This window comes from Lutjanus erythropterus, chromosome 16 (assembly GCF_056507025.1).
Source record: "Lutjanus erythropterus isolate fLutEry1 chromosome 16, fLutEry1.hap2, whole genome shotgun sequence".
NCBI lineage: Eukaryota > Metazoa > Chordata > Actinopteri > Lutjaniformes > Lutjanidae > Lutjanus > Lutjanus erythropterus.
In genome coordinates, this window is record NC_139332.1 from 37,257,535 (window position 1) to 37,281,559 (window position 24,025).

Genomic DNA, 24,025 nt, shown 5'->3' on the forward strand with positions numbered 1-24,025 from the left:
TATCTGCTTCACCGGCAGCCGGGAACCAAACAGACGCTTAAAAATTCACTGAAAAAAGTTTGTTGAATTACTGATATCAACTGCTTTGACTGTTTGTTGAGTTTTGTCTCTCTGAGCCACATCACCTGAAAGTGAATTTTCTGTTTTGATCATTCTGAATTTCCTGACAGGATTTGAGTTCAGTGTTTGTAAGATTCAGCTGCCAACTTTTCTTCATTAAAGACTCAGACTGGTGTTTCACATGTAATTAGACAGCAAAGGCTGGTTTTTCCCCAGACTTTTAACCACATCTCATGGTCTTCTTCAGCAGAAACTGAGAAAACTCCATTCACTGAGGAACACCACAGATGAAGCTGAGGGCTCTGAAAACAGCTGGTAAGTGAACCTGGAGTTAATGTTTTTTCTTTTTGTCAAACTGCAGACCATCAGTTTTAGATCGATTACCAACCTTCTTGGTCTCTTTCATGTGTGTCACAACCTGCTGCTAGAGGTGTGATCTTATTTTCATTTTAGCACGTCTGTAGTCAATTATTAGGGCTGTTTATTGGTACTTGATATATTTCAGGTATCAGCTGAACTTCTACTGTCAAACAATACCTGCATTCAATCCCTTTTGTACAGATCTGGAACAAAATGTATTTAATATTTGTTTTTGTGCACAGCCAATCACTGTAAGTGTTCTTCAATTTAATGCAACAGTCTGTGGTGTGGTGAAGTCGAGGACAGAGTACATTTGAGTTGTCAGTTCAGTGAGATGCCTCCTAAAAGTTTGAAAGCGTGTCCATCCAAAAAATGTGCGCGATGACACGATTAAATGTCGGCATCCTCGCTGGTTGGCATTAGAAATACTGGTCAGTTAAACTATTTAGCAATATTTTATTTATGCACAATGCCAGTTAACTCTTGCCTTTAGGATGTTATGCAGCTGCCTGCCACTAGTTTGGGCTGCAGCCCCTCTCGCCCAACACAAATGCCCTGATGGCCCAGGCAACCCCAGATGTTTTTATCAGCGAGGTTGTGCAGATGACAGCTTGTAAAACCAGCACGGTTTGGCAGAGTTTTAATCTAGAAAATGAAAATAAGGTTAATGTAGTCTGTGTCAGAATAAACTGGTATATAACCACTCAGACACCTCAGACATAAACATTAACCTGCAAGCAGAGCAGCTGCTGCTGCTAGCACCGCTAACGTTAGCCACACTGTGTCAGGCTGCAACTGTGATCCTTCTCAGTTTGGAAAGTTGAAGCATTTAGTGAGTTGTTGTAATGTTTTGTAGGTTAATGTGAAAAGTTCGTATTGCACGAAGTCACACATTTCAGCTGCATTTAAAATATGACTTGGTGACTGTACACTTTCCTCAGTTGTGCTCAATTTTAGCTGCTTTCTGAGTGTTTTCTTGCTATTAGACCAGTCAGCCAGTCTAAATTAAAATTTGCGTTTAATCAACAGGGAGGAGGAACATCCCTACTAAAAAATATTTCAGAAATGCTTCCATTCACACAATGGGATTTAAATGAAGTAGAAAAAATGGTTCAAGTGAAGTACTGGTATTGTACCTGGCCCTGTACATTATGGAACTTGTTAGTGCAGTGTATTTTTAGTTGAAGGATGTGGTAGCATCTATACAGGATAGCCTATCCTTTTTAAATATTTATAACATTAACATTAATACCCTGAAACAGGAACGTCCCGTTCACCAAAGGAAGTTCTATTGATTCATTCTTTCCCAGGAACTTTACATTATCATTCCCAAATTCAAATTGTCCTGGATTATTACTTGTGTCCTGACTTTATTTTTCTGTTCCAGTGCATCTCATGAATTTGAAGATTTCTGCAGTCTAAGAAGTCAGAGCTTCCCTGAACTCACCATCGCGGCCTCACAGCTTCTTTACCGCACGATGAGAACTCAACAGAGAAACATGAGGGTGAGTGAATTTTGATTCTTTGCGTCTTTTAATTGTTCTGCTGTACAGATGTTTTCTAACGGCTGAATTTCTTTAATAATTGATGTTTCTTTGCGATAAAAAGATTAGAAACCTAAAAGGAACCTGGTCAGCAGTAAAATAAAGTGAACCATTTGCAGCTAAAACATGTAGAACCACCAGTGCAGATCTTTATAGATTGGTCGTAGCAAATGTAATGATTTCCAAATCTTTAACTTTACCAAACCTACATGGCAACAAGTTGAAGCAACAATGAATTATTCAGTGTCTGGTTCCATGCAGCTCGTTGTTTTATTTTCAGTTGTTTTTTTTCCTGGTCACAAAGTTTTATTGCTGTTGCTGATTGTGTTGTTCGTCTCCACCGCCTCACAATGTCGCCTGTGTGTTGCACCGCTAACCTCTGACCTCTGCACTCGTTCGGTTTGTTTTCCCGTCAGTTTGTGCCCAGACAGCAGAAGCAGCCACAGAATTCAAAAAGTTTTCTTGACCGCTGACGAACACTGGGAGGTAAAAGTAAAACGGGAAGCAGCAGATTCTCCTCACAGTCGGGTATTTTTAGACCATCTGTGAAGAAACACTCCCACAGACTGCAGACTGTGGTCGCACTGAAAACTCTGGAAAAGTGAATGAATGTGGAGCAAAGTGGCTCGAAAGCCAAACGTTCACCCAAATTACAACACAAATAAACATATAGTATGTCGTGGCGTCTATGCATGCAGATAGTTTGGGTTTATTTCACTACAGGTTTTAGCAGCTCAACTTTACATGGACACTAAATAATAATGCATTTACATGCCTCAAAGCATTTAATCAGAATAGATGTTTTTTGATACGTGCAAACGGGTTCCGCCCACCGTCCACCTGAGCGCCTAATCTGACAGAAATATAACAATTTGTCCAGCACTTTTTGATTTGATTAATGGTTCAGTGTCTTTTGGCTTCATTCGTCTTTTCCTAAACTTCTTTGAAAAACTCGTTTCGAGCCTTTCAACAATCCTTGGTACTGCCCACCCCTCTTAATGTTTCCCCAACGTGGGACAAATGTGCAAAAAGAATATATTTACTACAACCAGTGAGAAATGATCAAATGAAGACTTAAAAAAAAAAAAGAAACCTAAACTATCTGTACAGCTAGACGCCACTAGAGCAGCGGTTCCCAAACGGATTTAAATCCCACAACACGGTGTTCCCCACTGACGTGCATGAAATATGGAGAGCCAATGCTAAATTTTTCAAAAGGATAGTTTGGATTTTTGAAGTGTGGTTGTATGAGACGTGTCCCCAGTTTGGAGAAACAGTAGGAGTACCAGTGTACGAGGCTAAGCAATGTCCCGCTGTGGACAGGGTCAGCAGCGTCACGTATTTTAGACAGCTTAAAAAGTCAATATCAGTTTAAATGTTTGCTATATTTAGAATATTTTCACCACGTTACCTTGCTGTCAGACAGACTGTGCTTAGCTTCCTTCACTGGTGCTCCTGCTGCTTCTCCAAACTCACAACCACACTAAAATATCCCTTTCAGGTAAAATGACACAATTATCAGTTATTAGAATTTATTTTAACAAACTAATAAAACAAACAACACTGATGTAACATGTTTGATCTATACATTTTCAGTTAAACATACAGTACATGCCTGTATATATGATGTCATGCAGGTCATTTTCAGTTCTCGGGTCAGTCTGGCTGTGGATTCTTAGTCTTGCTACCATGGTAACTTTCATTTTTATTGCTTATTTTTAGGGGTCACTGCTGGACTCCTAGTTTTTGTTCTCATTTCTCCACTTCTTTCTTAGTTTTCTCTGCTGGAAGTGTTCGTGCAGCAAAACCAACAGTTACCAAAATCAGCCGATGAGGTGCAAATTCTACCCACTACTCAGGCACGTAAAATTACAATCAGGGACCTCAAGGTGGCGCTGTAAACTAAATCAAATTTATGTTTGTACAGTGATCTCAAAAAGCGCTTTGCTTAGAGTCCAAATTCTTTCATTTTAATCTCTTTTAGTCAGCTGGACTTGGTCTGCGCTACAATGTCAAATTTTGTAATTTTTCCAACCCTGATTATTGCAGCACTCAGCTATATTTCTTGTCTTTGAAAATGCAATATAAAACTGCAGTTAATAAAAATGTCACTTTTGGTAAAATGCACAGTAAAAACGACTCTTGCGTTACCATTGGAACCTCGGGGGGCCAACAAACCCACTTTGGGAACCACTGCACTAGTTCGGGTTAACTGACATTTTAAGAAAAAGGGTAAACTTTTATTATACATTTAATTCTGTGAGCTGCTTCTTCTGTTTTGGCAGGTTCACCTGTTCTACTGCTGCAACTACATGACAAACTGCAGAGCTCAGTAGGCGTAGAGAAACATTTTTTGATAAACATTCCCCTCAAATTTCTTAATGATTACCCTGAAGTCACCAGCAGACCTCTTGGATTTACTACACTTTCACTTCTTTGACATCCCTTTAAACAGATTTTATAGATCCTGCAGATGTCAGTTCATAAAAAACTTCAGCTCTGATGTTTTAGAGCTGTTCACAGATAAAGACGGATGCAAACGAGTGAAGGGAGGAGGCACATTTAGTCATCTGAGGGCAATTATTAATTCAACAGGATCAATGAAATAATTTGAACATACAAATTGAAGGAGTATTAAGTGTATTGAGAGCTTGAATTTCTGTTTTGAAGGAATAATTTATCAGAAATCCTCCCTCCACCGCCTACTGGGCTCCGTACAAAACATAACCAACACTCTATCAATGTTTTGTTTGTTTTTCAGATACCAATATGGTATAAAAAAGAACATTCATCTGGTTTGTATGTACTGTCAGGGTGGAAAGAGACAGCTCTGTCAGGATTATTTTGACATTTAGATTTCATACCGCAGCTCATGACCGTCTTTCTCTTCTCACTGTCCTCAAAGTGCTGCTGATGTGTTGGTATACAAAAATCTCCATCTCGTGAACGTCCCGTCGTCTTGAAGTGTTGGATGTGATAACAAAAACCTCATTGTACCGTTTTTATGTCCTTTGGGACTCAGTTTTCTCACGGAAGAGGAGAGTGATCTCTCCTCTCAATTTCAATTTTCCCGACCACATTCAGAGGGACAAACAGACTTCCAAAGGAAAGAATTACCCCTCTGGGTGTTTGTGACATTGTGTGATTTTTGTTTGATTTTTCCTGTGGTGAGAAATGCCACCGTCTGACTCAAAGTCCACTCCCAGCGGTCCCAGTTTCAGTTCGTGTCAGATCTGCAGCAGTCCGATTCTCTGCTTTTATGAATCTTTGCAAGCGAAATCCGGGCCCGGTGCCAAGGTGCAACAACTGGGGACATTAGATCAAAGCGCTCATAAGAAAACTGCTTTAATCAAGAATTTTTGAGGCCACCTCGAGCCTTGGGGACTCCTTTTGAATCATTAACATCTTTCGCCCTGCTTTTGGAATGTTTCTCAGACTCGTCTGAGCCGGTTTTGATCCGCAGTCTGTCGTGAGGGGAAAGTCGCCACGAGCGACCCCGCCTGCCCGAAGAAATGAGTCAGAGATCTTGTTTATTCGTCGGTCCTCAGAGTGTCTTTCTGTCTGTCTCTGTGGCTCTTTTCATGGGTTTCTGCTCTGAGCGAAGCAGCTACAATGCAGCAGTCGTGACACGGACGGCGTCCTCTCAGCAGCAGGAAAATAACCACAACTGAAGGGTCGTGATGAGGAGTGATGGTGACAAAAAGCTCTGAAGTCTCTTTGTGTCTTTTCATCCCATCAGTGCTCTCATTTTGTCATTTCTCACAAGCCCCGCAGACATTTCGGAGTGCTGTACTTGTTGAGGACTGTAGCAGCCATGTTGTCCTCCCACAGTCTCAGTAGTTGAATTTTCCGGCTTCTGCTACCGGTGACGTTGCCGTGTTCGGAAGGAACAGTGGTTTTGGTGGGACTTGGGGTTTCAGTGACGCTGTTCTCCGGACGATTGCCGCCCGCTGCACATGTGGTCCTTCGCTGTAACTGTGCTGCCGCGTCAGGCAAGAGCTGGCGACAGATGGCCGCTGGCTCTCGCCGTTGGTACTGGTGTTCACGTTAGCCGCCCCGCTGGCACTCGGGGGGCCGTTGCTGCTGCTGTTGGTGTTCATCCTTGCTAGAAAGTGTGCGTGCTGTGCCCCCCTTTGGTTGAAGCTGTGGTGGCGCGGTACGGCGCCGCCCCCGCTGCCCATCTTGATGAGGGAGTGGCGCTGGGAGTGGTGGCGTGTCACTGAGACGCTGCTTCCTCCAGGTCTCTCTGGAATCACCTGTTGCTGGAGTGGAGTGGAGGAGGAGGAAGAGGAGGAAGAAGGGATGGAGGTGGAGGAGGTGGGGTTGTTGGAGGATGAGGAGGAGGAAGAAGAGGAGGTGGCAGAGGAGGAGGTGGAGTTTTGAAGAGGTCCGTCCAGGCGCTTGGGGAGGCCGTCCCTCGGCAGCGTGGAGTTGCTGTAATACGAAGCTGATTCTGTCTCAGGGATCTGCTGCTGGTGATGGTGACCTCCACCACTGCTACTGCTGTTATTATTATGGTGGTTGCTATGGTGATGGCTGTGGTTGTAGTGGTGGGTGCGGGTCTGGCCGTGGTGGCTATGATGGTGATGGTGATGATGACTATGTCCTCCAGAGGAGGATGAGGAGGGCCCGGGGAACAGGGAGGACGAAGACGTAGAGGTGAGGACCTTGATGCCTCCGGTCCCCGACGCGCTGACCTCGTGGATGTGTTTGAGCAGCTCGTCCAGCGCTGACACGTCCACCACCGTCTGGGGAAGGGACTGCTGGGAGTGGTGGTGATGGGGGACTCCTCCACCACTGCTGCCTCCTCCTGCCGCTGCCATCGCTCTCTCATCATTCGAGATCTTCCTCTCCTCGGGGAGGTGCAGTGACGTCGAAGAAGCGCCCGCTCCGTGGGCCGCTCCGTTGCTGAAACTCTTGCTGTGGTGATGAGAGAAGGGAAACACCTGCTGTGTCATAGAGTTCCCAACGACCGCCATGAAGCCCAGACTGGAGCCAGAGCAGCTGGGACCGGACTGAGGGGCGTTGTCCTTGGCGTTGTTGCAGTTCTGGTTCTTCTCGTACTGATGGTGCCGCAGGGCCTTCATGTTCTTGATGGGAAGCTCCGGGGTGGAGTCGGGTGTGGGCAGGCCGGACAGCTCTCCGTCAGCCTGAGACAGAGACTAAACAGAGGTTAGAGGTTAGAGAGTTCTCATGTCAAAGAGGTCATCATTTCAAACCTTTTTGCCTAAAAGCACTGCAGGAATGATCTTTTCATACAAGCCAAAACTTTTGGGTCTGAATAATAACCATGACAAAAGATGAAGCTAACTTAAATCTACAATCATCTTTGAACTTTGATTTGTTACTTTTAGTTCTTGCCACAAAATTCCTAATGACTTGGGAAAATGGACTTCAGTAGCTGTAGGGCTGTTGCAATAACTGCATCATTCATGTTTATATCTGTTTTTTCTCTTCTTGTTTTACACCTCAGTGCATTTTAAATGAATGAATCAACGCTTCCAAAAACAATACAAGGGCCAGTAACAGTTCAAGCTCAAGGATGGACCGATACCGTTGTCTGAGACCCAACATCAAACTTGGAGGCCGTAAGTTGTGTCATGTTTTCTGTTGTTTTACTGTTTATTTCATAGGTAACCTGTTGGACTATCATCAAGCCACATTTGAAGCTAAATAACAAGAGTGATAGGAAGTAATTTTAAAAATCAGACAAAGCCACGCAGTTGAGCCAATCTAAATAACTGCAAGGGAAATTACATCACTGCAGCAGCCCTAACACTAGCAGAGCAGCGGCAACCAACAGCTTGATTAATCAGTTCAGTGAAAACTTGTAGAGTCAAACACGACTGTTGGACCAAAGGTCCAAAACCCTAAGATATTCAGTGTACAATGAAATAAAACAGAAAAGTAACAAATCCTCAAATTTGAGAAGTAAAACGAACAAATAATAATCTGTATCAACAGTCAGTCCATTGTCAAAATCATTTTTGACACCTGTTTCAGCAGTAAATGGATATACATATGATATGCAGAATCTTTTACTTTCATTGTCAGACCTTGAATTTCTTCTACGTTGTTGCCATGAAAAGATGTCAGATGTTATTGTTCAGTTAGCTGATAATTACTGCAGTCCTCTTTCCCAAATGATTAGCATTTGACTCATAACTCGCTGAGTTAAACCAACGTTTGGCTTTTCTAAATCTTTCTAATCTCTTCAGAGCTTTGCTAAACAGAAACTCTAACCACAGTTGGCACCTGCTGGTGTCAGTTTCAGATGCTGCCTCTTCATCACCTGATCAGCTCTTCGAAATGGCCTTTATAAGCTGCTTTTGGACTATATTGTCAATGTGAGCTAGGGTTATCTTTGACTCAGCAGGTGTTAATGGTGGGGCTGCCTGCTATAGTCCACTTAACTGTTAGTTGGAGTTAAAGTCTAAGTGTAGGACACAGGAGCTTCTCCATGTCAGTTGGACTTCTTTTTTTTCTGGTGCACTGCTGCTGCCATTAGCAAGTTGGCTCAGTTAGCAGTCCTATGGGATACAGCCGTACAGACCGATGAAGGCCGGTTTGACAGGGAATACAGCTCCTGAGGGGATTTAACGTTACAGCAGCTCTGACTGCAGTTACAATGAAGCAGGTTCAGACGGGACAGGAAGCTTGAAGTGGTTGTGGAGTGAGTTTGTGACTTAATTTGTAAGTGCACTTTGTCCGTAGCATTGATAAGTCCGTGAGTATTTGTTTTTGTAAAGTCGAAAGTTGTTTTTGTTGGCTTTAACTGATGATTACTCGTCGACTGGAAAAATCTTTAGTCAGGGGCAGCCCTAGTTAATGACCTCAGGCCTCAAGGTGCAAGAACAAAAAAACATTAGTATTTCCACTATCACGCCAGTAGCCCTGCAGTATTGCCCTAAAATCCAACTATAACATGATGCCCTGCTGTAAACGTCACTTATCCCGCCAATTTCATGTGAGTAGGACACAGATGGTCAATCTGAGGATTTAACACCCTGCTGCAGAAGCTGTTCATAAAACGAACAATGGAAGCTGAAACAGCAGGTTGTTTGTTGGAAGGATTCAGGTTCTTCAGTTTTTGCACCGTTGTGGGTCAGATTCCCAACGCTGTCAGTTCTCCTGCTATATAAATATTCCATCACATCCTTATTTTGGCAGATGCTGCTATTTTGTTGTAGGACATCATCCTCTGCCCAGATAGTGAGCAGGGGCCTCATTACAAGATATTTTCCTAAGTGCTTGTGCTATCAATAGTTAGACTTAGTTTCCAAGATAGAAAAAAAAATCCTATCTTCCTATTACAGAAGCAGGTCCTAACCTCATGTCTTATCTTAATTTAGGAAATCCTGACTAGAGCTGCAAACATGATTCTTTAATCGGTACTGGTCCCGTCAGGCCTGTATCTGTGTTTAAAATGTATAAAAGACTGCATGTATCCATGACAACAGCTGTCTCACTTCACTTGTCACTGGCTAGCTTGTGAATGAACAAGAAGAGACGGGTGGTCACTTTAAGCTTTGGTAGCTCAGAGGAATTAGTCATCTCATGGAGGAGAAGAAACACCACCTACTTTGAAAGTTTTCTTGCCAATTATCAACCCATGATAAGGGTTTGAATGGAAATGGCAGGCTGATCAAATTCAACATGGTCCTGGATATTTAAAGCATCATTCATTCAGTTTAAGTAACTTTTCAGTCATAATAATTAGGTGTATGTCATCTTAGGGATCCCTACCTTCAGTTAGGACACTTCTTTAATACCAAACATCCTAAATGCCTTCCTAAGCTGAGATAAGAGAGGATTTTACTTGGGGTTTTCACTTAGGAAGTTTCTGTAATGAGGCCCCAGAGCTGTAATGTCCTTGTTTGACATCTCTTCTTAATTTACCTGCATCCGTCTTCGCACCCAAAGCCAGGTAATCCCTGCCTATAACACTTGACTCCACCTCAGGCCCTGGTTAGCCCTGCTGGGTTAATTGACGGGCCATCAGCACCTGGAAACTACCCCTCGGAGGCACGATGTAATACCAGAGGTGACGATGGAAACAGAACTGGCTGGGGCACGCTCATGTTTGGAGTGATAGTGGAAAAGCGGCTATAGAGACCAGTAATCGAACCAGTTAGAACAAATACTGCCAGTTCTGACAGGTGGCTGATTGATCTTTTGCCATCTGGTGTAGAATCCTGGCTTCATCCCAGGTTGTTTCTGTATGTATGATCATTTTTATTAAAATACGATCGTTTTAAAGGCACAGTACAACATTGCTGTATTTTGCATCTGGCAACACTGTTTCTTGTTATAAATTAATAGACTCTAAGCATCTCGAGCTGCAATATTTGCTTCTGTTGACACAGAAGACAACATGATGAACTAGCAGGAGTGTTAAACCAACCTTTAGGTGTAAAAATCAGTGGAGTGCTCCTTTAATTGTGAACAGATGAAACATAACAGCTGTCCTACCTGTGAGAGGCTGAGGTCGGGGTCTCCCAGCGGCAGGCCCTGGTGTCCGGGGGTGTGGAGGTGAGGCTCCGAGCGTCCGTTGGGGATGAAGGAGCTGTACATCTTTGGGGTGGACACGTCCAGTTTGTCCTCCTGAGGGAAGACAAAGCAAAAGACTAAGAGCACTGAAAGTTTGGGAGGATAAATTCAGAGTGAAAGTGACACAAATATCAATACACAGCGAGGACCTGAGCTGTGAGGGGAAACTTCTTCACTGTGTTTCAGGCTGGTTTTCAATTATCATATTCCACGCAGAATAATGAGGAAGTCATTTGAGCAGAGGGGTCAGAGGTCAGCGGGGAGCCGGCAGCAGCTCACACACTCAGATTCTTGCTCAAGGACACGTTGAAAAAGGATGGAGTTCATAATGAAACAGTCGATTGTAATGACTGAATAAAAGACTGAAGTGAAGCTATTAACTTATCACGTCTCCCCCCGAGAGAAGATGAATATTAACACGGCTGCTCAGAATTCTGCTGACCGCGTCGCCGCTTCTCAGCTCGTTCTTCGACAACAAAAACCCACTAAATCTGCCGCAGGAGGGTCTAAAATGGAGACGAGGCAACGAGTTAATTATTAAACTTCCCCTCAAACTGTGATCTGCTCCACTCACATCATCTTTACTAATTTTTCTCTAATGTAAACTGCAGCCCCACATGACGACATCATCACTTAAACAAGACCTAAGAGAAGTGACGGCTTCAGGAGTAATGGATTACATGTATCGGGATTATGTAATCTGGATACAAAAAATGGTAACTATCACTGAACTGGATTGTATCAGATTACAAAATGCTCCACTGGGTGGAAATGTAAACACTTTTTATCTTTAAATCAATTATACGAGGAATAAATTGCACACAACAAAGCAAGGAATAGCTGGACAAACTAATAAACTAAACAACCAACATAAAACACTTAGAGCTGCAAAGATTTATCTATTATTGATCGATTATTAAATGAATCTGCATCTGTTTTGCATCAATTAATCATTTTGAGTAATTTTTTAATTAAAAAAAGTCAAAATTCTCTGATTTCAGCTTCTTAAATGTGAACATCCTTGAGTTGTGGACAAAACAAGACAAAGTAGACAAACAACTAATCGATTAATTGAGAAAATAATCAACTGATTAATCGATGATGAAAATAATGGTTACACTTTTTCTAACAGGTAATTAGTAACAGTATCAGAGTACATTTTTAAAGTCACGCTCTCAGCTCTGGTGACCTCACTGCGTCTGTGTTCCAGTATGTTTTAGAACTGATTTTAAGATTTTACTGTTGACTTTTAAAACTTCTTCTTAGATATCTGTCCACTCAGTTGAATACGAGTCTGAGATCTTTTCTCTGTTCCTCAGGCGCAGTTTAAAACTCAAGGTGATGGAGGTTTCGCTGTCAGAGACACAAAGTTAAAGAACGAGCTGCCTGAAGAAATCAGCTCAGCAGAGTCAGTGACTTCTTTAAATCTCCTCTTACAACAGACATAAAAGTGTGTGAGAGTTTTTTCTCATTTCACTTCCTGTGGATGATTTTCTTTCTGTCTTTAACGGCTTTTATTTGCTTTGATTTTATTGACTGTGCTTTTGCAAGTTGGATTTATTTGCTTGGACGTTGTTCTTGTGTGAAGCACTTTCTAACATGGGTTTAGAAAGGTGCTCTACAAATAAAGATTATTATCATTTTTATTATTCTGCAAACAGATTTTCAGCAGATCTTTTCTCATTCTTGTGTGATCTGTAACAATAAACACATTTTATGTAAAAAAACAAAACCTGCATATGAATGATTTTGTTTTAACTGTGGTAATATTTACTCTCGTAGGTAAAAAGAACTGCAGTTACACAATGAGAGAAAAATGAAACGTGCATGAAAATCTTAATGCTGACTCATCTTTGTACTGAAGTATTTTCAATTGAAGCCATTTAATTTTCAAGCATGCAGATAATGACAGATCAGGTTCATCTAAAGAATCTAAAGAAAAGTAAATGATCTCCACCAAGTTTGCAAAACTTTTTAACATGTATTTCAAAACTTAAGACTTTGATTCAAAACTCAAAAAATTATAACGTTAAGTAACGTTAAATTCTGAGTTGACTCAACTTTTGTTTTCTTGATGTAAATGCATGTGTCCAGATGTTGAATGGAAATGGCAGTAAAACTTGTGCACAAATGAACTCAAGAGAACTCAAGTTAAAAGAAGGATTTGTCTATTTATAAGGTTCTACAGTGGTGGAGAAAATTAATTATTTTTGTCTGTTTGTGGACAAATTCAACGTGTTCTTTCCCTGATAACAGACTGTCTGTCATTATTATTATATATTAATCAGTATTTGTATAAAAATACATGCTGGAGTTTTTCATTTTGGATAAGAAAGAGGGACTTTGAGAGTCTGATGGTAAAATAAAAGGAATCTCTTCAATTTTCTTTGTTAATCTCAAAAAACATTTTTCTCACTCAAACTGACCACCAGTGTAAGAAACAATTTCAGTCTGGCAACTTGAGTTTCTGCTAAATTTCTTTTTCTGTGTCACTTTGTTCACATTAAATCAATATTTTCTGGAGTTTTTTTTTTTCTTGTAGGCAGCTTCTCCTTCATCCAATCAGAGTTTACGATGACACATTGCTTCTTCACACACCGTCCCCGTCCAAAGTGTCCACCCACCTTCGGCTGTCCGTCCAGCAGTCCGTTCAGCTTGGCGAGGGATCGCAGCGACAAGGCGTGGGGCAGCGAGGCCTCGGGGTCCTTCCCCAGCCTCCTCGCGCGCTGAGCGGCGCTGCGGCTGCAGTAACACGACACCAGGAAGCCCGACAAGATGGCGCCCAGGAAGAAGGCCACCAGCACGCAGGCAATCAGCAGGGTGTAGTGGACGTTAGCGCCGGCACGCTGGTCCATCTCTGGAAGACGACGGACACCTGGAAGACAAGGGAGGAGGGGACAAAAAGGGTTATTACACCTTTTTCTTTTATTGCTGCCAAAGAGCAAGAGTCATACTCTTCTAGGGTAAAAAGTAACAGGTTAAATCAGCAGGAGGACGAGAATACGTTTCACTCAAAGTAGACAAAATAGATGAGAGGAGGAGGAAAACAGAAGAGGGAGAGGTGAGACGTGGAGGGAGGAAGAAAGGATGGAAGAGACAGAGACGAGGATTGAAGTTAATGAGAAAGAGGTGGTTCACAGGTGAGAAGACGGGATGACAGAGGAGGTGAAGAAGGTGAGACGTGAAGAAGAAAGAGAGAGGAGGAGAAGAAAGGAAGAGGGAGAGGACCGTGATTGGATTTGAGGGGGGAGAGAGGGGAGGGGGTGACAAAAGGATGGAGGGATAAGAGGAGGAGGAGGAGAAATGAGGGCAGGAGAAAGGATGGAGGGATGAAGGAGGAGGAGAGATGAGATGAAAGAGAGAGTTTATTGTTTGGCAGCGTCGGCCTCATCAGGTCCAGATACAACATCAAAGCCTCTCAGATACAATGACTCATCAGTCTGTCCGACACACACACACACACACACACACACACACACACACACACACACACACACACACACAGGGCAGATTAATGCTGCAGTAATCAATACTGTAACTCATGTTCTGTTACATTTTAATAAAGAATCACATGAAAGTGTTGAATATTTGTGAATGTTGCATCTCTTTTACAGAATGTTCATATTTTCATCTTGATGGTATTTTTGTATATTTTTACTTTTTACTGTATATTTGTATTTATATTTCCACCTGTTTATAATTGAGCTGAATGTTATATTTTTGTGTATTTCATTTGTTTATTCTTTGTGTGTATTCTGTAGAGTTTTATGTACAAGTGTTTTTAAAGAGTTTTATGCATATAATTTATCTATTGTAGATAGATTTCCATCTTCCATATTCCATCTTGTTATGCAGCACCTACATATATGTGTTGGTATGTACTGTGCTGGTACGCCGTCATTAAAAATAATTAGTTTTGTTTAATCTATGTGTTTTCAGGTACATTTCGGAGAAATTCTGTCAAAGTATCATTAGTCTTTATTTTATGTTTTTAACATGAATGTATTTCATGAATACACTGTGTTCTGCATCTTTGCATGTACATTAACTCTGATACAGTAAGGCACTAACCTGTGAACAATGTTTGATGATTTTTCTGAACAAACTACACATGGAACAATCTATAGCTTGAAGCTGGAACACATGGAGCTACAGAAAGGACCGACCCGGCCCGGGCCTCCACAGCAGCAGATGTTAAAACAGCTGCTGGCTGAAATATTTACATGTATGGCATTATAATGAATGGAAGTGTTTGAAGTGAACTGTAGTGTTATAAATGTATAAATATATGTTCTGTGTAATGTAGAACTATGGTGGGATGGGAGGGTGTGGTACTGATCACCACATGGGTGCTGAGCAGGGATGAGCACACTGATACTTTGTGTTTGTTACTGCGATGACTAGAGTCTGTTTTGAATAAAAACTACTGATAAGAACACGACCTGCTGAGCAGCAAACAGCAGAAACAGTTCGAGACGAGCTGGTGAAGAAAGTGGAGCATTCAGCAGCTAAAGAGCCACACAGTTCCCTCAGGAGGTGGTGGAGACCAAAAACAGAGCTAAAAAAAAGAGTGAATATTGGACACAAACAAAAATGAATGATCATGATGCTCTATAATTCTACTTCTTCTCTAAAATCTACCAACAAGGCTCAGCCTGTATATTTTACTAACTTAATGATGGAGGCCAAAACTCACTTAACAAATTGGGAAAATTGAAAATGGGAAAAACAAAGATTTTCACAGTCCTTAGCTATAAATTGAAGAATCATCTAGTGGCCTTTAGATGAACTGCAGCTGAACACAGGCTCAGTCGTGTCAAACTGCAGCTCCTATTGTTGCATTTGTGTTTGGAGTTTTTTTTGTGTGTGTGGTTTTTTTTTGGGTGACAGCGCTCGGAGGCTGCAGTCAGCGCTGAGTCACCGCTGCTGCAGTCTGTCCGTGTGATTAGCCACTTTAACAGATGAAAGCTGTGACTTTCAGGCAGCTTTTGTTTGTGTTAACCTCTGTTTTATCCTGAAGGCTTGATTGAGCACCGCAGCAGCTCTTTTCATTACCGCCGTGCTGCTTCACATTCACAGCCACACACTCACACCTGGCAGCCTCCCAGGCCTCAGAGTGACAGGTTGATTTACCTGCTGACACTCACAGTGAGTTTTACACATTTTACAACACACTGTGAACGGCCTCAGCCCGCTGACAGGTGGAGGGGAACGTCTCCAGAGGATCTGGGATGATTTTATAGGGTTTCAATTCAAACTTTACTTCTTCAGTTTCAGTGAAAGAGTCCCTCCTTGCTGTATGTTGATGGATTATTTATATAAAACAAATAGAGGTCAAATGGATAGCATATGTATTAAGGACTGTCTAAAAATATGGAATACTTTTTAAGGATTTTTTTTCTTCAGACAGAGGCATACTACAAACTGTTAGTTTCACCATCTTTACTAACAAGAACATTGTGTTCCAAATGAGATTCTTCATGTTTGAAACACCCTGTGAATATTTCACAAGACATCCTGACCTGAACAGTGTGTTCTGATTTACGCAGCAGGACTGGACATTTGTAAAAAATAGTTGTATCACACATTGATTGCTTTAAGGTTTCAAAGTCGCGGTAGGCCAGTCCAGGAGGTCTCCGATATTAGTTATAATATAATATATTAAAAATTAGTTATTGTATTCATCATCAAAAGGTTATCACATATAAATGTGTGTGATTTTGTGAAAGTTTTTTTTTGTTTTTTTTGTTTTTTTTTTTTTTTACCATTTTCCAGAGTCAGAAACTAATAAATGTCTTTGGATAAACCTTTTTATGTACCTGGTATAGTCTGAAGCAGCAATATTGGGCAATCTTAACTAAACCCTCTATGGTACACATTATGATGCCAGTGAGGGAAAAAATGTTTGGAGTGTTTTTATGTCTCAAAATAGACTAAATAAACATAATCTGAAGAAATTTTATTTTTATTTTTATTTTTATTTTTGGAAGTTTTTGGGGTTTGCTGCCTGTAGGCAACATTGTACCATAATGGTGCATAAGTGAAAAAGAACGTTCCTTTTCCAATTTGAACATTGTTTATTTCATAAACATATGCAAAAATATTCAATAACATCAAGAAGTCACAATTTATTTTAAATTTTAAATTAAATATATGTATGTATGGTCATATATATGTATGTATGTATGTATGTATGTATGTATGTATGGTCATATGTATGTATGTATGTATGTATGTATGTATGTATGCATGGTCATATGTATGTATGTATGTATGTATATATGCTCATATGTATGTATGCTCATATGTATGTATGTATGTATGTGTGTATGTATGTATGGTCACATGTATGTATATATGCATGGTCATATGTATATATTTATGTATGCATGTATGCTCATATGTATGTATGTATGTATGTATGTATGTATGTATGCATGGTCATATGTATGACCATATGTATGTATGTATGTGTGTATGTATGTATGGTTATATGAATGTATGCATGGTCAAATGTATGTATGGTCATAAGTATGTATGTATGTATGGTCATAAGTAAGTATGTATGTATGTATGTATGTATGTATGTATGTATATATGTATGGTCATATGTATGTATGTATGCATGGTCATATGTATATATGGTCATATGTATGTATGTATGTATGTATGTATGTATGTATGTATGGTCATATGTATGTATGTTTGTATGCATGGTCATATGTTTGGCCATATGTATGAATGTATGCTCATATGTATGTATGCTCATATGTATGTACGTATGTATTTATGTATGCTCATATGTATGTATGCATGGTCATATGTATGTATGTATTCTCATATGTATGTATGTATTCTCATATGTATGTATGTATGTATGTATGTATGTATGTATGTATGCTCATATGTATGTATGCTCATATGTATGTATGTATATATGCTCATATGTATGTATGTATGTATGTATGTATGTATGCATGTATGCTCATATGTATGTATGTATGTATGTATGTATGTATGTATGAATGTATGTATGTATGTATGTATGTATGTATGTATGCTCATATGTATGTATGCTCATATGTATGTATGTATATATGCTCATATGTATGTATGCTCATATGTATGTATGTATGTATGTATGTATGTATGCATGTATGCTCATATGTATGTATGTATGTATGTATGTATGTATGTATGAATGTATGTATGTATGTATGTATGTATGTATGTATGCATGGTCATATGTATGACCATATGTATGTATGTATGTGTGTATGTATGTATGGTCATATGAATGTATGCATGTTCATATGTATTTATGGTCATATGTATGTATGTATGTATGTATGTATGTATGCATGTATGGTCATATGTATGTATGTATGTATGTATGTATGTATGTATGTATGTATGTATGTATGGTCATATCCCTCTATGGTACACATTATGATGCCAGTGAGGGAAATGTGTTTTTATGTCTCAAAATAGACTAAATAAACATAATCTGAAGAAATTTTATTTTTATTTTTATTTTTATTTTTGGAAGTTTTTGGGGTTCGTTGCCTGTAGGCAACATTGTACCATAATGGTGCATAAGTGAAAAAGAATGTTCCTTTTCCAATTTGAACATTGTTTATTTCATAAACATATGCAAAAATATTCAATAACATCAAGAAGTCACAATTCATTTTAAATTTTAAATTAAAAAGAATTATAAAAAAAAATTACATATATATGTATGTATGTATGTATGTATGTATGGTCATATATATGTATGTATGTATGTATGGTCATATGTATGTATGTATGTGTGTATGGTCATATGTATGTATGTATGGTCATATGAATGTATGCATGTTCATATGTATGTATGTATGTATGTATGTATGTATGTGTGTATGTATGTATGGTCATATCCCTCTATGGTACACATTATGATGCCAGTGAGGGAAATGTGTTTTTATGTCTCAAAATAGACTAAATAAACATAATCTGAAGAAATTTTATTTTTATTTTTATTTTTATTTTTGGAAGTTTTTGGGGTTCGTTGCCTGTAGGCAACATTGTACCATAATGGTGCATAAGTGAAAAAGAATGTTCCTTTTCCAATTTGAACATTGTTTATTTCATAAACATATGCAAAAATATTCAATAACATCAAGACGTCACAATTCATTTTAAATTTTAAATTAAAAAGAATTATAAAAAAAAATTATATATGTATGTATGTATGTATGTATGTATGTATGTATGGTCATATATATGTATGTATGTATGTATGTATGGTCATATGTATGTATGTATGTGTGTATGGTCATATGTATGTATGTATGGTCATATGTATGTATGCATGGTCATATGTATGTATGTATACTCATATGTATGTATGCATGGTCATATGTATGTATGTATTCTCATATGTATGTATGTATGGTCACATGTATGTATGGTCACATGTATGTATGTATTTATGGTCATAAGTATGTATGTATGTACGTATGTATGTATGTATGTATGTATGTATGTATGTATATATGTATGGTCATATGTATGTATGTATGTATGTATGCATGGTCATATGTATGTATGGTCATATGTATGTATGTATGTATGTATGTATGTATGTATGTATGTATGTATGGTCATATGTATGTATGTTTGTATGCATGGTCATATGTTTGGCCATATGTATGAATGTATGCTCATATGTATGTATGCTCATACGTATGTACGTATGTATGTATGTATGCTCATATGTATGTATGCATGGTCATATGTATGTATGCATGGTCATATGTATGTATGTATTCTCATATGTATGTATGTATGTATGTATGTATGTATATATGCTTATATGTATGTATGCTCATATGTATGTATGTATGTATGTATGGTCACATGTATGTATGTATGCATGGTCATATGTATGTATGTATGTATGTATGCATGTATGCTCATATGTATGTATGTATGTATGTATGTATGCATGGTCATATGTATGACCATATGTATGTATGTATGTGTGTATGTATGTATGTATGGTCATATGAATGCATGCATGGTCATATGTATGTATGGTCATATGTATGTATGTATGTATGTATGTATGTATGTATGTATGTATGTATGGTCATTTGTATGCATGTATGGTCATAAGTATGTATGTATATATGTATGTATGTATGTATGCTCATATGTATGTATGTATGTATGTATGTATGTATGTATATATGTATGTATGCACGCATGGTCACATGTATGTATGTATGTATGTATGCATGTATGGTCATATGTATGTATGTATGTATGTATGTATGTATGTATGTATGGTCATATCCCTCTATGGTACACATTATGATGCCAGTGAGGGAAATGTGTTTTTATGTCTCAAAATAGACTAAATAAACATAATCTGACGAAATTTTATTTTTATTTTTATTTTTGGAAGTTTTTGGGGTTCGTTGTCTGTAGGCAACATTGTACCATAATGGTGCATAAGTGAAAAAGAATGTTCCTTTTCCAATTTGAACATTGTTTATTTCATAAACATATGCAAAAATATTCAATAACATCAAGAAGTCACAATTCATTTTAAATTTTAAATTAAAAAGAATTATTTAAAAAAATTATATATATATGTATGTATGTATGTATGTATGTATGTATGTATGGTCATATATATGTATGTATGTATGTATGGTCATATGTATGTATGTATGTGTGTATGGTCATATGTATGTATGTATGGTCATATGTATGTATGCATGGTCATATGTATGTATATATACTCATATGTATGTATGCATGGTCATATCTATGTATGTATTCTCATATGTATGTATGTATGTATGTATGTATGTATGGTCATATATATGTATGTATGTATGTATGGTCACATGTATGTATGGTCACATGTATGTATGTATTTATGGTCATAAGTATGTATGTATGTATGTATGTATGTATCTATGTATGTATATATGTATGGTCATATGTACGTATGTATGTATGTATGCATGGTCATATGTATGTATGGTCATATGTATGTATGTACGTATGTATGTATGTATGTATGTATGTATGTATGTATGTATGGTCATATGTATGTATGTTTGTATGCATGGTCATATGTTTGGCCATATGTATGAATGTATGCTCATATGTAGGTATGCTCATATGTATGTACGTATGTATGTATGTATTCTCATATGTATGTATGTATGTATGTATGTATGTATGTATGTATATATGCTCATATGTATGTATGCTCATATGTATGTATGTATGTATGTATGCATGGTCATATGTACGACCATATGTATGTATGTATGTGTGTATGTATGTATGGTCATATGAATGCATGCATGGTCATATGTATGTATGCATGGTCATATGTATGTATGTATTCTCAGATGTATGTATGTATGAATGTATGGTCATATGTATGTATGTATATATGCTCATATATATGTATGTATGTATGGTCACATGTATGTATGGTCACATGTATGTATGTATGTATGGTCATAAGTATGTACGTATGTATGTATGTATGTATGTATGTATGTATGTATGTATATATGTATGGTCATATGTATGTATGTATGTATACATGGTCATATGTATGTATGGTCATATGTATGTATGTATGTATGTATGTATGTATGTATGTATGGTCATATGTATGTATGTTTGTATGCATGATCATATGTTTGGCCATATGTATGAATGTATGGTCATATGTATGTATGCTCATATGTATGTACGTATGTATGTATGTATGCTCATATGTATGTATGTATGCTCATTTGTATGTATACATGGTCATATGTATGTATGTATTCTCATATGTATGTATGTATGTATGTATGTATGTATGTATGTATGTATGGTCATATGTATGTATGTATATATGCTCATATGTATGTATGTATGTATGTATGTATGGTCACATGTATGTATGTATGCATGGTCATATGTATGTATGTATGTATGCATGTATGCTCATATGTATGTATGTATGTATGTATGCATGGTCATATGTATGACCATATGTATGTATGTATGTGTGTATGTATGTATGTATGGTCATATGAATGTATGCATGGTCATATGTATGCATGGTCATATGTATGTATGTATGTATGTATGTATGGTCATATGTATGTATGCATGGTCATATGTATGTATGTATGTATGTATGTATGTATGTATGTATGTATATATGTATGTATGCATGCATGGTCACATGTATGTATGTATGTATGTATGTATGCATGTATGGTCATATATATATGTATGTATGTATGTATGTATGGTCATATCCCTCTATGGTACACATTATGATGCCAGTGAGGGAAATGTGTTTTTTTGTCTCAAAATAGAATAAATAAACATAATCTGAAGAAATTTTATTTTTATTTTTATTTTTTGGAAGTTTTTGGGGTTTGTTGCCTGTAGGCAACATTGTACCATAATGGTGCATAAGTGAAAAAGAATGTTCCTTTTCCAATTTGAACATTGTTTATTTCATAAACATATGCAAAAATATTCAATAACATCAAGAAGTCACAATTCATTTTAAATTTTAACTTAAAAAGAATTATAAAAAGAATTTATATATATACGTATGTATGTATGTATGTATGGTCATATATATGTATGTATGTGTGTATGGTCATATGTATGTATGTATGTGTGTATGGTCATATGTATGTATGCATGGTCATATGTATGTATGTATACTCATATGTATGTATGCATGGTCATATGTATGTATGTATTCTCATATGTATGTATGTATGTATGTATGTATGTATGTATGTATGTATGTATGTATGGTCATATGTATGTATGTATATATGCTCATATATATGTATGTATGTATGTATGGTCACATGTATGTATGTATGTATGGTCATAAGTATGTACGTATGTATGTATGTATGTATGTATGTATGTATGTATGTATATATGTATGGTCATATGTATGTATGTATGTATGTATGCATGGTCATATTTATGTATGGTCATATGTATGTATGTATGTATGTATGTATGTATGTATGTATGGTTATATGTATGTATGTTTGTATGCATGATCATATGTTTGGCCATATGTATGAATGTATGGTCATATGTATGTATGCTCATATGTATGTACGTATGTATGTATGCTCATATGTATGTATGTATGCTCATTTGTATGTATGCATGGTCATATGTATGTATGTATGGTCATATGTATGTATGTATGTATGGTCATATGTATGTATGTATGTATGGTCATATGTATGTATGTATGGTCATATGTATGTATGTATATATGCTCATATGTATGTATGTATGTATGTATGGTCACATGTATGTATGTATACATGGTCATATGTATGTATGTATGTATGCATGTATGCTCATATGTATGTATGTATGTATGTATGCATGGTCATATGTATGACCATATGTATGTATGTATGTGTGTATGTATGTATGTATGTATGGTCATATGAATGTATGCATGGTCATATGTATGTATGGTCATATGTATGTATGTATGTATGTATGTATGTATGTATGTATGTATGTATGTATGTATGGTCATATGTATGTATGCATGGTCATATGTATGTATGTATGTATGTATGGTCATATGTATGTATGCATGGTCATATGTATGTATGCATGGTCATATGTATGTATGTATGTATGTATGTATGTATGTATGTATGTATGTATGTATGTATATATACATGGTCATATGTATGTATGTATGTATGCATGTATGCTCATATGTATGTATGTATGTATGTATGCATGGTCATATGTATGACCATATGTATGTATGTATGTATGGTCATATGAATGTATGCATGGTCATATGTATGTATGGTCATATGTATGTATGTATGTATGTATGTATGTATGTATGTATGTATGTATGGTCATATGTATGTATACATGGTCATATGTATGTATGTATGTATGCATGTATGCTCATATGTATGTATGTATGTATGTATGCATGGTCATATGTATGACCATATGTATGTATGTATGTGTGTATGTATGTATGTATGTATGGTCATATGAATGTATGCATGGTCATATGTATGTATGGTCATATGTATGTATGTATGTATGTATGTATGTATGGTCATATGTATGTATGCATGGTCATATGTATGTATGTATGTATGTATGGTCATATGTATGTATGCATGGTCATATGTATGTATGCATGGTCATATGTATGTATGTATGTATGTATGTATGTATGTATGTATGTATGTATATATGTATGCATGCATGCATGGTCACATGTATGTATGTATGTATGTATGTATGCATGTATGGTCATATATATGTATGTATGTATGTATGTATGTATGTATGTATGGTCATATCCCTCTATGGCACACATTATGATGCCAGTGAGGGAAATGTGTTTTTATGTCTCAAAATAGACTAAATAAACATAATCTGAAGGAATTTTATTTTTATTTTTATTT

At 37.6% G+C, this 24,025-nt stretch overlaps 1 protein-coding gene across 1 annotated transcript in view; it reads right to left on the reverse strand.

Moving 5' to 3' along the window:
- Positions 1-5,219: 5,219 nt before the first annotated feature.
- Positions 5,220-24,025, reverse strand: part of LOC146313624 (semaphorin-6D-like) — a 93,919-nt gene continuing 75,113 nt past the window's right edge. Inside the window, exons 18-20 of the mRNA XM_084739561.1 lie at positions 13,139-13,389; positions 10,437-10,568; positions 5,220-7,126 (exon numbers count right to left, since the gene is read on the reverse strand). Of these exons, the coding sequence (XP_084595687.1) occupies positions 5,798-7,126; positions 10,437-10,568; positions 13,139-13,389 (1,712 nt within the window). The 3' untranslated portion in view covers positions 5,220-5,797. The remainder of the gene's footprint in view (positions 7,127-10,436; positions 10,569-13,138; positions 13,390-24,025) is intronic.